General features: G+C 41.4%; 1 protein-coding gene across 2 annotated transcripts in view; it reads left to right on the top strand.

Moving 5' to 3' along the window:
- The window catches only part of LOC127569055 (dedicator of cytokinesis protein 2-like), a 528,829-nt gene that overhangs the window by 202,340 nt on the left and 312,713 nt on the right, over positions 1 to 13,776 (top strand). For both annotated transcript variants that reach the window (XM_052013336.1, XM_052013337.1), the window contains exon 26: positions 10,928 to 11,067. In XM_052013336.1, the coding sequence (XP_051869296.1) occupies positions 10,928 to 11,067 (140 nt within the window). The remainder of the gene's footprint in view (positions 1 to 10,927; positions 11,068 to 13,776) is intronic.

Here is a 13,776-nt window from a genome sequence, read left to right as displayed (position 1 = left end):
AGAAATCTCCCTTCCTCTATCTGTTAATGGAACACACCAGTACCCTTTTAATAAGTCAATCTTTGTAAGAAATTTTGCCTTTCCCACTCTATCTATGCAATCATCCACCCTAGGAATAGGGTAAGCATCTGACTTTGTTACAGCATTCACTTTCCTGTAATCTGTGCAAAATCTTAACAGTTCCATCAGGTTTAGGCACAATAACACAGGGCGAACTCCAGTTTGAAGTAGAATGTCTAATAATATCATTTTCCAACATGTATTTTATCTCCTGATCAACAAGTTTACTTTTTTCCACATTCATTCGATATGGGTGTTGTTTGATTGGTTTTGCATCCCCAACATCAACATCATGGGTATTTATCGATGTCCTGTTTGGAACATCTGGGAACAGATTTTTAAATTTTAAAATTAATTCTCTCATCTGTTGTTTTTGTGAAACTTGTAAATGGTCCAACTTTGTTTTAAGGTTCTTCAGGATATTTTGGTTTTTTAGTTTCGATGGAACAATATTTGGTCTAAATTGGCCTTCCTCAACATCAACATCAGGCATTCTAGAAACAACCTTTACATCACCTACCAAGGCCACAACTGAATCCCTCTCATAATAAGGCTTTAGCATGTTTACATGACAGAGTTGTGTTTTCTTGCGTCTATCTGGTGTTTTGATTATATATGTTAAATCAGTCACTCGAGATTCAATAACATAGGTCCAGAAAAACGAGATTGCAATGGATTATTTTGGCTTGGGAAAAATACCAACACCTTTTGCCCCACTGCAAATGTCCTAGGCCGAGCACGTCTATCAAAATATGTCTTCATTCTTATCTGGCTGGTTTTCAAATTCTCTCTCGCTAGCTGGCAGACTCTCTCCAACCGAGTTTTAAATTTTTGGACATAGTCCAACAGACTCAAGTGCACTTCTTCGTTAACCCATTGCTTTTTTAACAATTCCAAAGGTCCTCTCACCCTGTGTCCAAATACAAGCTCAAACGGACTAAATCCTATTGACTCCTGGATTGAATCTCTAATGGCAAACAAAAGTAAATGAACGCCTTCGTCCCAATCCTTTGTGTTTTCAAAGCAATACGTCTTCAGCATATTTTTGAGAGTAGAATGAAATCTCTCCAGAGCTCCTTGAGATTCTGGGTGATATGCAGATGATACAATCTGCTTTGCTCCCAGCTCATAGACTAGTTGTTGAAAAAAGTTAGACATAAAATTACTGCCTTGATCAGATTGGATTTCTTTTGGCAAACCAAACAAGGTAAAAAATTTTAAAAGAGCCTTTGACACCGTCTTGGCCTTAATATTTCTGAGGGGTATTGCCTCTGGAAATCTAGAAGTGGCACACATGATGGTTAACAAATACTGATTTCCAGTCTTAGACTTTGGTAATGGGCCAACACAGTCCACAATCACCTTCGAAAATGGCTCACCACAAGCAGGAATTGGCTTCAACGGAGCCACAGGGGTTTTTTGATTTGGTTTACCTACCATCTGACATGTGTGACAGGTTTGACAAAACTTCACCACATCCTTTCTCAAACCAGGCCAATAGAATTGTTTCAAGATCTTCCCTACAGTTTTATTCACACCAAAATGACCACCCAAAGGCATACTATGGGCCAAATTTAAAATCTCATTCCTATAAACTTTTGGAATAACAACTTGATGAATAACTTCCCATTCCTCATTAACAGGAACATGAGGAGGTCTCCATTTCCTCATTAACACTCCATTTTTGACATAATATCCACTTGGCACTTCCTCAATCTCCTCACATGAGAGAGCTTTTTCTTTCAATTCTGTCAACTCAGGGTCCTTTGTCTGTTCCACCATAAACTCCTTCCTCGACAAAGACAAATCTTTAAATTCAGTCTCACTACAAGGATGTTGATCCTCCAGTGAAGACAGAAAAGTCTCAGATAAGGCATCATAATTTTCTTCCTGCTTAGGACTGTCACAGGGAACCACATCAGACTGCATAGGACTATCGGCCTTGGCTAATTCTTTAGCTCTAGCTCAAGTCACCGCACATGATGGGTAAACATCTGGATCATTCTCAGACTCATCAATCCTTGGTTTGGTCGTTAACCATACCACAGGAACAATTTCTCCATCCGCAAGGTCATTTCCCAATAACAAAGAAACTCCTTCCACTGGTAACCTAGGTCTTATCCCTATCTCGACTGGTCCTTCTACGAACTTTGACTTTAAAATCACCCTGTGTAAAGGGACAGACATGGTGTCATCTGTAACGCCTCGCACTAGATTTACCTCACCAGTGTCAGTTTCTTCACCAAAATTTAAAACACTGTCCAGCAAGAGAGATTGACAAGCCCCAGTATCTCTAAGAATTTTCACTGGCACCTGGGGTGACTCATCATTCAGTGAAACAAAACCCTCTGATACATAAGAACAGAATTCCTTTCTCACCTCCTCCAACTTTTCCGCTTTTACCTCTTGCAAGGACTGATCTTTAACAGCATCTCCTAAACCTTTTTGATTTTTAATTGCCTGAAAGCAAGCATTGGGCACAGCTTCCTTCCTTTTTTTCAAAAGGGCACAATTAGATATCACACGGCCAGGTTTCTTACAGTAATAACAAGTACGCTCAACAGGTTTCTCCAGCACTGGCTTCTTTTGATCCTTTCCTTTTTGATTACCTCCCAATTTAATCTCCGGTTTACCTGGATTGTCCTTGTAACTCTTTTGAAAGGTTTTAGGTTGTCCCCATTTGGATTTATGGGTTAAAGCATAATCATCTGCCAACCTAGCAGTTTCTTGTAAAGTTTCCACCTCCTTTTCATTTAAATACGTTGTTAATTCAGCTGGAACACATCTTTTAAAGTCTTCTATTAATATTAATTCTTTCACTTTATCAAAATCCCCATCTACATTTTTAGCCATGCACCATCGTTCAAAACATATTCTCTTTCCATTGGCAAATTCCATATAAGTCTGATCTGCAGATTTCCTCAAGTCTCTAAATTTTTGTCTATAAGCTTCAGGTACCAATTCATAGGCCTTTAACACAGCTTGTTTTACCTTAGTATAATCAGCTGCATCCTCAACAGACAAAGCAGAATAAGCTTTTTGAGCTTTACCCTTAATTACACTCTGTAACATAAGAGCCCATCCTTCCTTTGGCCAGTTTGAACTCACAGCAACCTTTTCAAAATGTTGGAAATACTGATCAACCTGATCTTCCTCAAAAGGAGGGACTAATCGAACCTCCCTGCTGGCTAAAAACCCATCATCAGAATCAGATTCCAAACTCTTTCGCTTCATTTGTAACTCATGTTGCCTCTGTTTTTCCTTCTCCTCTGCCTCAAACTTTAACCGAATTAGTTCCCGTTCCTGTTCAGCCTCTAACTTCATCGAGTTAGCTCTCGTTCAGCCTCTAATTTCGTTTGCTCTCCTTTAGCCTATATCTTCAACTGGGTTTGCTCTCGTTCAGCCTCTATCTTTGCCAGCTGCACCTGTGCCTCAGAACTTGCTATTTCACTGCCAGGAAACTGTTTTAACACTCCCTTCTCAAACACCTTCTTTTCCACATAATGGCCAGCTATCAGTCTCTGAATATCTGCCTTTCTCATAGACTGCTTTACTTCTGTAAGGTTTAGCCTTGTAGCAATCTTTATCAGATCATCCTTTCTCGCCACCTCCAATCCCTTTTGGGTTGGTGACTCCAAAAATGCCTTAATATCCATTGCTGCTGGTTTCCACACACACAAGCCAATTAAAAAGAATTTATCAGACCTCCCTCAACAATCTTTGGATTGAATCCCGAACAAATCTCGTCAATCTGGGGAACGATCCCAGATGACACTCGTTAATCTTTGGATTGGATCCCGGACGAGCCCCCAATTTTGTCACGAACCAGCAACAAAAGAAACACACTGAGCATGATTCAGTGTTAAAAACTATTTTATTAATCACTACTTATGATCATACGTAAAATAAAAGTAAAAATTTTAATATGTTAGAATTCAAAAAATGTTAAACCTTGAACGTTAACCCCAAAACTAAACTCTTCGTGTGTGTGTGTGACAAAGTCCCAAACTCCAAGTTCAGGAATGGTTCTTAAAGTTCAGTTCCGCAAGCCATAAGGTGAAACATGAGCAAGGGCTTCTTCAACAACCACCGTTGTCTGAAGATAAGACGTAGACGTAGAGAAACATAGAGAGAGTAAATACGAAATCCAAATGTTCCACGATGGAACCCAAACGACACTTCAGTGTTTACTTGGTAGTGACTTCCTCACCCCGAAAAGCATCCGAATCGTGGTCGTCCACACACAAGTACCTGTTTCCTTCTACAGGTCAGCAACAAAGTGAACTCCACCGGATTACTTCAAATTTCCATACATGGATTTCTGTGGCAGACACAGTTATTGTTTCTCATCCATCAATAGAGAACACTAGCAGGCTGGTGTCTCTCTCCCTTCTCTCTCTCTCTCTCTTCTTCTGACTTCTTCAACAACGTCATTACGTCCTTTATCTTCTATTGACGTAAGCACGCCACACACACACACACACACACACACACACACACACACACACACACACACACACACACACACACACACACACACTCTCTATCTTAAAGGGACATTCACTGAGTCCGTAACAACTCCATCAGGAATTCAACAAGGAAGTGTTTTGACGGGTGTGATGCCCACCTCTGCCTCATTAGTTGGGGACTTCTGTGTTTGACTTACTCACATGCAGAAGCCTCGGACTTAGTTCTACCTACTGATAAAGTCCAGGTCATTGTGTTTGTGTAAGGCCAAATCTGCTGTGATGCCCTTTGTGGTTGAATAAGCCACCAATTCTTGCAGTCTGTGATCACACTTAACACTGAGCTTGAATCTGGGAAGGTTTAAATTTAAAATTTTTAAAAAATTTTATTTATAGCGTGGTAACAGGACCTTCCGGCCCAACGAGTCTGCGCCGCCCATTTTAAACCCCCAAATTAACCTACCCGTATGTCTTTAGAACATGGGAGGAAACCGGAGCACCCGGAGGAAACCCACGCAGACACAGGAGAACGCACAAACTCCTTACAGACAGCGACGGGAATCGAACCCCAATCACTGGCGCTGTAATAACATTGCGCTAATCGCTATGCTACCGTGCCGCCTAGTTTTCCTTTTTCAGGTTAATTGTTTGCTTGTTGTACTTGCATCACTTGTGCATGATTCATGTGTTATTTCTGTTGTATTACTCAGTCCAAATGAGTTGACTTTGAAGGGCATGTTATTTTCTTGAATACTGTTCTGCAGTGTGATATTGACAATGCATCTCTGTTCCAAATTCTGACAAGAGTGAAACTTTTAGCTTTTGTTCCTCCCCTTTGTTGAGCCTATTTACTCATCACCTATATGTGTTGACTGACTCTCCTTGAAGATGTTGACCATCTTTTCCTGAAGTTTTACCACTCTTTCCTTACCATGGTAACTGTTCTTTCCCAAATGCTTTGGCCATTCTCCTCTGAACATGTTGATTTCTTTCCTGTGAACATATTGACCAATCGTTCATGAAGATTTTGTCCACAGTTCTCTGAATGCATTGACCATCTCCCTTTGTGGTGCTGACTAGCCCCTCCTGAAAATGTTTACTGAATGTGTTTGTCACCTTCCACTGAAGTCAGTCATCTCATAAGCTGTTGGAGAGCCTCCACAGAGCATATGAACCAGACTGTCCTGAGGCTGTTTACCATCCTCCAGTGAAGATATTTATCACCCTCTCTTGAAGATATTGGTAGCTTTTCTAAAAATATGGACCATGTTCCCTGAATGTGTTGATAAGCTTCTCCTAGGCATCTTGACCACTTTACCACTAAGTTGCTAACTCTCCATTGGAAGATGATTCCCTGGATATTCCAAGGGCATGGTCTTGTATGCAGAATAAATGATCATCGTTGTCCGTGGCTCCAAGTTACAAAGGCCAACTCAACATTATCAGCAAGATTAGTCTTCTCTTGTGCATTCACATCTTTTGGTGCTGGTTCTGAATAGTGATTAGGGACAGGAGATCTAGGAGATTTTCTTCTCCCTGGCCAAAGGCACAAAGATCAATTATTGCATCCACCAGCTGCCACCCTCAGGGATTCAGCTAAGACCAGAAATCATAGCCGGTTGGTTTGACTTACTAACTTATTGCTATAATTTGCTTAAAACTCTCAGGAGAATGAAGAACAGTCAGATAACCTAAAGAATGAAACTTGTTATTGTCCAGATTTTTTATAGTTTCATTGTTTTATCCAGTTGTAAAATTTTAGAAAAATTCTGAAGGAACCTGGTCATAAATGCAAAAAAACCATTGCAATTTGAAATGAAATTGGTTGAGTGAATGATTTATGTCCAAAGTATAAAAAGATATTATTTCTTTTCTAAGCTAGCAGGTATTTAAAATCACTTCTTTCCAGTCATCTCTTGGGTGTTGATTCTTGTTGAGGTACAGTTCCAGGGGAGGCAATCAGTGACATTCCCAAATGGTTCTGATTCATGTGTGAATCTAGATTCAGTCATCAGTCTGCTTGGTAATCTGGGAATCTGCTACCAACCTCACCCAATTTTTTTCTTTTTACTGGAGACATAAGAAACTGCAGATGCTGGAATCTGGAGCGAAAAGCAATCTGTTGGAGGAGCTCAGCGGGTCAGGCAGCATTTATAGAGGGAAATAGACAGTCTACATTTTGGATCAAGACCCTTCATCTGGACTGAAAGATAGAGGGGAGATAGCTGGTATAAAGAGGCGAGGGGAAGGGCTGGAGCAAGAGCTGGCATGTGATAGGTGGATCCAGATGAAGAGGGGTGATAGGCAGATGAAGTCCAGATGAAGGGTCTCAGCCCGAAATGTGGATTGTCCATTTCCCTCTGCAGATGCTGCCTGACCTGCTAAGTTCCTCCAGCAGTTTGTTTTTTTATTCTTTTATATTAATCACTCTTGGGCTGTGTATGCCACTGATAAGACTGACATTGACTGTCCTGTAGAAGTTCTAATGGTGGGTTTGCTACTTGAACTGCTGCAGATAGAAGTTTTATTGGCACCAGATATTTTTACTTCTGGATGACTTTTTAAATTGAAGTCAAATTGGTTGGACTTGACATTGTATTCTCTTGATTACTAGTCCATTAACATAAGCCCTTCCTGTATTGTCGGCATGGAAAAGGGAATTGATGGAATTCTAAGTGTTGGCACTGCTGAGCAGGAGTTGATTGGAAGTCTTTTAAGTATTAATCAGAACTTTTTTTAACATGCTCATAAAATTGCAATGCAAATGTGTTGTGAGTTTTGGTGATTAGTTACCATTAGGTAATCTAGGGGGCGGCACGGTAGCGTAGCGGTTAGCGCGACTCTTTTACAGCGCCAGCGAACGGGGTTCAATTCCCGTCGCTGTCTGTAAGGAGTTTGTACGTTCTCCCGTGTCTGCGTAGGTTTCCTCCGGGTACTCCGGTTTCCTCCGACATTGCAAAAGGACGTACGGGTAGGTTAATTTGGGTTTAAAATGGGCGGCGCGGACTCGTTGGGCCGGAAGGGCCTGTTACCACGCTGTAAATAAAATTTTGAAAAAAAAATTTTGAGGTATCTAAAGGAGGTGGTTGGCCCGACTGTGGGTTGGGGGTGGTTGTGGTGAGGAGTCTGGATAAATTAGTAAATTGGATTATTATGTCACATGTACTGAGGTACAATGAAAAACTTTGTTTTGCATGTCATCCATACAAATCATTTCAGCACATCAGTACATCGAGGTACTACAAGGGAAAAGCAATGACAGTATGTGGAATATAGAATATAGTGTTACAGTTACAGAAAAAGTGCAGTGCAGGTAGACAATATGGTGCAAGGCCATGATGAGATAGATTGTGAGATGGCGTCTGATGATGGGGGTGTTTAAGGGGATTAGTAGTGTAGGGGTGCAGTGCAAAAGTACTCCTGTTGCTTCTGACCTACAAGCAGTGCTGTGATGCCTCTTCCCCGAATCTGACCTCACAATCTACCTTGTTGTGACCTTGCACCTTATTGCACTGCACTTTCTCTGTAGCTGTGATACTTTACTCTGTACTGTTATTGTTTTGACCTGTACTACCTCAATGTACTCTGGACTAACCCAATGTAACTGCACTGTGTAATGAATTGATCTGTGCGATCAGTATGCAAGACAAGTTTTTCACTGTACCTCAGTACAAGTGACAATAATAAACCAATACCAATACCAACAACACATCATTGTCCTCACATCACTGCGCTTGTCAGGTTTCCCAATGTTTGGGAGACCCACCTATCAACATAAGACCTGCAAAGCAAGCTTAACCAGAGGTTAGAGGGTCCATTAAGTATTAACATACTTAAATAGTCAACCACACTTCGGAGAATGGGTTGGCTACCTGCTTGGTAAAATACAGTTGGTGGGTAGCCAACTTGCATTGGGATATGTTTGAATTTCTTTTCTGTCTTTAATGTCAAACCTGCAACTGGACCAAGATATCTATAAGCCTAACTAACCACTGCCCTTTGCTACCAATGGTATTGATCTTGACTGTCAGTGAAGCAGTCTTTATTTTAACCTAAGTCCAATATATTTAACAGATAAAAATATTCAAGGTAATGGAAAAAAGCTTTTGTATAATGCTCCTGTGGTTTTTCTTCAAGGTTGTTTGCAGCAGTATCCTGGAGGTTAATCCAGTTGAATGATTATGCAATAAGATACATGCTGGTCATTGTTTATCAGCAGTACTATATATCACACGTTGAACCAAGTGTGGAATGAAACTCCTGTTCACTCTGTCCCAGCAATGTGCTGTAATGCAAAATCACCAGAACACTGTCCCCTACTGCTTGTTTTAATTCCTGCACTGGATGCATTATATGATCACCAGTAGTGGGCAATATTAACCTCAAGGGGTTATACCCTGTAATGTAGTTGGCCAAGTGGAGACCTTTAGTCATCATTCTGACATTGGAGCCCAAACAGTCAGAGGCAATCTAAGATGTGTTTTCCAAGTTGCATTATTTTAGTAGAATAAGCGATTACTTTAAAGGCATTGTTCATTCCCAATATCCTGTGAGGTTGCAGGCAAAGTCGGCATTTATTGCCCATTCCTGTTGAGAAGTTAACGCTGGCTGGTCTTACTGTAGGTTGACATCCCTGAATGGTCATTTCTTGAGTGTGTGATCAGTGACTGGAGCTAAATGTAGACTGGAGCCAGACTGGGTGAGGAGGGTGTGCTTGGTTCCCTGAAGAACATTGGTTTGATTATTAGATTACTGAAAGGACAACAGTTATTAGTCTAGTAATCCAGAGACCAGGAGGTAACAATCCAGAGACATAAACTCAAGTTCCCCCAGAGTAGTTGTGGAATTTAACCTGGGAACTAAAAATAGTCATGAGTAACGGTGGCCACAAAAGTACAGGATTTTGTAGAATCCTTCCTGGTTCACCAATGTGCTTCAGGAATGGAAATCTGTTATCCTTATCTGATCTGGCTAATATGTGACTTCCAAATGCCCCCAAATGCCACAGGGATTGGTGCTGCGTCCTTCATTGTTTGTCATATACACCAATGACTTGGATGAGTATGTAGATGGCATGATTCGTAAGTTTGCAGATGACACCTACCTAGAGAAAAAGGTTGTGACTATCTTCCTTAGCTATGCTTCTCATAATTTTATAAACCTCTATAAAGTTATAAACTTTAGAGTTATAAAGTCATAATTTTATAAACCTCTATAGCCCCTCAGCTTCCTTCACTCCAGGGAAAACTGTCTCAGCCTGTCCAGTCTCTCCTTACAAGAAGCCAAATCGGTGGTATAGTGGACAGTGAAGAAGGTTGCCTAAGGTTACAACAGGATCTAGATCAACTGGGAAAGTGGGCAAAGGAATGGCAAATGGAAGTTAACTCAGACAAATGTGAAGTTAAATCAGGGCAGGACAAACATAGTGAAGGGCAGAGCCCTGGGAGTGTTATTGAACAGCAAGACCTCGGAGTGCATGTTCATAGTTCTCTGAAAGTGGCAACACAGGTAGACAGGGCGGTGAAGAAGGCGTATGGTATACTTCCCTTCATCAACTGTGATGCGTTGAGTACAAGAATTGGGATATCACGTTACAATTGTACAAATCATTGGTTAGACTGCACTTGTCACCAAGCTATAGGAAGGATGTGATTAAGCTGAAAGCAGTGGAGGAAAGATTCACAGGAATGTTGCCTGGACTTGGTGTGTGGGGGATGGGGGAGGTGCTTGAGTTGTAAGGAGAGACTGGAGATAGGCTGGGACAGTTTTCCAAGGAGTGAAGGAAGCTGAGGGATTATAGAGGTTTATAAAATTATGACTTTATAACTGTAAAGTTTATAACTTTACAGAGGTTCATAAAATTATGAAAAGCATGGCTTGGGTAGATAGTCATAACCTTTTTCCCAAAGTAGGGGAGTCTGAAACAAGAGAGCATAGGTTTAAGGTAAGAGAGGAAAGATTTAAAGGGGACCTGAGTGGCAGATTCTTCACCCAGAAGGTGGTGGGTATATGGAACAAGCTCCCAGAGGAAGTGGTAGAGGTGGGTACAATTATAACATTTAAAAGACATTTGGACAAACATGGATAGGAAATACTTAGAGGGATATGGGCCTAATGAGATAGGCATCTTGTTTGGCATGGACAAGTTGGGCTGAAGGGCCTGTCTCCATGCTGTATAATTCTATGAATCTAAGTGTCCTAGCAAACCACTCAGTTCAAAGGCAATGCACGTGATGCCCAGCTCTTGGAAGCTAAATTAAAAATAAATTCCTTCGAACAGCTTTGTGATCAGTCCCACTGGTCGTCACTGCATATTTCCAGTTGTGTAATCACATCCTCAAACCATTGGGCCTTTCTGCACTTGTCAGTTCTCAGTATGTGGCTCCACACCTCTTTTGCAGAATGCCGGGACGTACTGCTCCCCATGATGACCGACGAGCTGAAGACCCTGTTGGTGCAGAAGGATGAGCAGCATCAAGAGCTGAAATACTGCATCGAACTACTCAACAGCATTCTTGAGGTGCTGAGTGAACCCAGTGAGGTAAGTGATTCTAGCAACTGCCCCACCTATTTCATTCTTGTTCTAGTAATAGCCCAACCTACTTCTTTTCTCCCCATCTATTGTGCTAATAGCGAAATCAAATCCCTGAACAATATGAATGTTCTGTAAACACAATGATTCTGGCTGAGGCGGTTGTGGATGGATTATATCCTGCCGCTGTGCTTATGACACATGATAGAGTCAATTTAAACTCCAGCTGGAATTGGGCCTGCAAGCACTGAAATAATTAGTAATCTACCTACACTGCACCCCAAGCCCCACCTCTGTTTTGTCAATTTTGTATCATGAATAGAAAAATCTGAATATACATTGGAAGTGTCTTAAATAATCTGCTGGGCAAGACAGAGTCATAGAATCATATAGTTATACAGCACGGAAAAAGTCCTTCGGTCCACGCCTATCAAGATGCCCACCTAAGTTAGTCCCATTTGCCCCCATTTAGCCCATATCCCTCTGGACCTTTCCTATCCATGTACTTACCCATATGTCTTTTAAAGCTAACTTGGAAGTGTTGAACTATCAGAAGGATGAGGTCCAAGAAAATTAAACCTTTATATCTTCCTTCACCTTTCTAACTGGGCTGAAGAATTTTTGGAATTGAGTTTCTGGAAGCAACTAATCCTGCACGGAGGATTTAATCTTAGCCTCAGATACTCGTTGTTGGGTTGTCAGTAAACAGGCTGTAGACTCTGCCCCTGCAGAGCCTGATTCACATCTTTTATCAATTCTTTAGGATTATGCATTATCCATTATCATAATGGATACCTCCATCCTCATCCCTTGCCTCACCTGCGCAGTGTGTTGAAAACAATGAAAGGCAGCATGAATTTGTGGTTTGTAGAGGATTTTGCGGGTCTGGGAATTTTCTTACAATAACTGACCTTTACTGTCTCTAAGACATGGAGTTAAATGTAAACATGTGAACAAAACTCTTACGAGAATCATCTTAAATTTGCATTAAGTGCAAGAAGGACACTTTTTCATCTTTTACTCATGAATAGCCTTTCCCTGGCGTTACCTTTTGTAAAGACTCATGTTGGCATGGTAACATAATGTTACACTTTTTTTAGACTTTCTGATGGGATTGGGTGCAATATTGGTTTTACATGTCACTCATTCATTGGATGATGGGTCAGTGTAGAACCAAAGTTACACCTGGTCCACTGTTTCTCCTACCTGGTGGGTGAGGTTAAAATCATTCCTATCTCTCCAGATGTAGCATTCCAGCTAAAGGAAGAATACTCACCTGGATGAGTGTGTCACCAACAATTCTCAAGAAACTCAGCACTGACCATGATAAAGCAGCCCATTTGATTGGCATCCCACCCACCCTCTGAAACACCCATTGCCTCTACCATCAGCACGCAGTGGCCACAGTGCATACTGTCTACAAAACACACCCCATCTACTTGCTCAGGCTACCACAGCATCTCCCAAACCTGCCACCTCTTAGAATTAAAAAGAACAGGTGTATAGGAACACCACCACCTGCAGGTTCCCCTCCAAGTTGCAAGCTATCCTGATTTGGAAATATATCCTACCCTTTGCTGGGTCTAAATCCTGGAACTCACTAGCCAACACCAGAAAGGCCACAGCAGTTCGAGCAGTCCATCACCTCCTTCTCAAGGGCTGTTAGGGATGGGCAATAAATGCTAAGCTTGCCAGCAATGCCCAGATCTTAAAAAATGAATTAAAAATGATTAATTGCAGGATGCTTAGTTCTGTCTGTGCCATCTGTCTCAGAACCTACATGTCAGCATGACACCTATCTTAAATTAACAATTAAACAGTTATCCAAAGGGGCTGTGGTACAATATTAAATTACTGATGGGATCAATATTGGTCACTTCTGTATACACTGGAAAGATAAAGCTTTCAAAGACACTGGACAAACTAAGTGAACAGATTAAGGATTTAATGCAGAAACATGCTATTTTAATCCCATTGTCCTGAGGTAGATGAAATTTTCAAGTGGCTGAAGTGAAAGGTCAGTGGGTTAATCTAGCCAATTCGAGCTTTTCCATTTTTAAATGTTCTGTATGCTTTGGGGAGATGCATGTGTTTGAATCTTGAGCACTGCTGAGGGTTTAATCCAATGCAGACAGGACAAACGGTGGAACAGAGGGCAAACTGAAGTGATACTTCCAGTCTCCATTAGAGAGCAGACATTGTTAATCTAGCCTTGTTACATCATGATGGAAGTTCACAATAAAGCTGTGATATAAAGAACATCAGAGTTCATAGCATAAAGCACTGAGAAGTCCCAATACAGGGTCTCACCCTGAAAAGTTCATTATTCCTTTGCCTCCACAGATACCACCTGACCTGCTGAGTTCCTCCAGCAGTTTGTCTTATGCTCCAGGTTCCAGCATCTGCGATCTCTTGTGTATCATTGAAACAGAATAGGTTGAAAATGAACAAGGGAGCACAGTGGCACAGCTGTTAAAGCCAGTGCCTCACAGCTCCAGTGACCTAGGTTCAATCCTGACCTCGGCTGCTGCCTGTGTGGAATTTGCATGTTCTCCCTGTAATCATGTGGGTTTCTTCTGGGTGCTCTGGTTCCCTCCCACATCCCAACGATGTGCGGGTTGGTGGGTTAATTGGGTGCACTAAATTGCACCCGGTTCATAGGTGAGTTATAAAACCTAGAGGGAGCTGAAGGGAATGTGGGGAAGAATAAAAAAAAAT

The sequence above is a fragment of the Pristis pectinata genome, chromosome 4, assembly GCF_009764475.1.
Source record: "Pristis pectinata isolate sPriPec2 chromosome 4, sPriPec2.1.pri, whole genome shotgun sequence".
Classification (NCBI taxonomy): domain Eukaryota; kingdom Metazoa; phylum Chordata; class Chondrichthyes; order Rhinopristiformes; family Pristidae; genus Pristis; species Pristis pectinata.
Note: the sequence above shows the minus strand (reverse complement) of the source record. Positions and strands in the feature narration are given on the sequence as shown.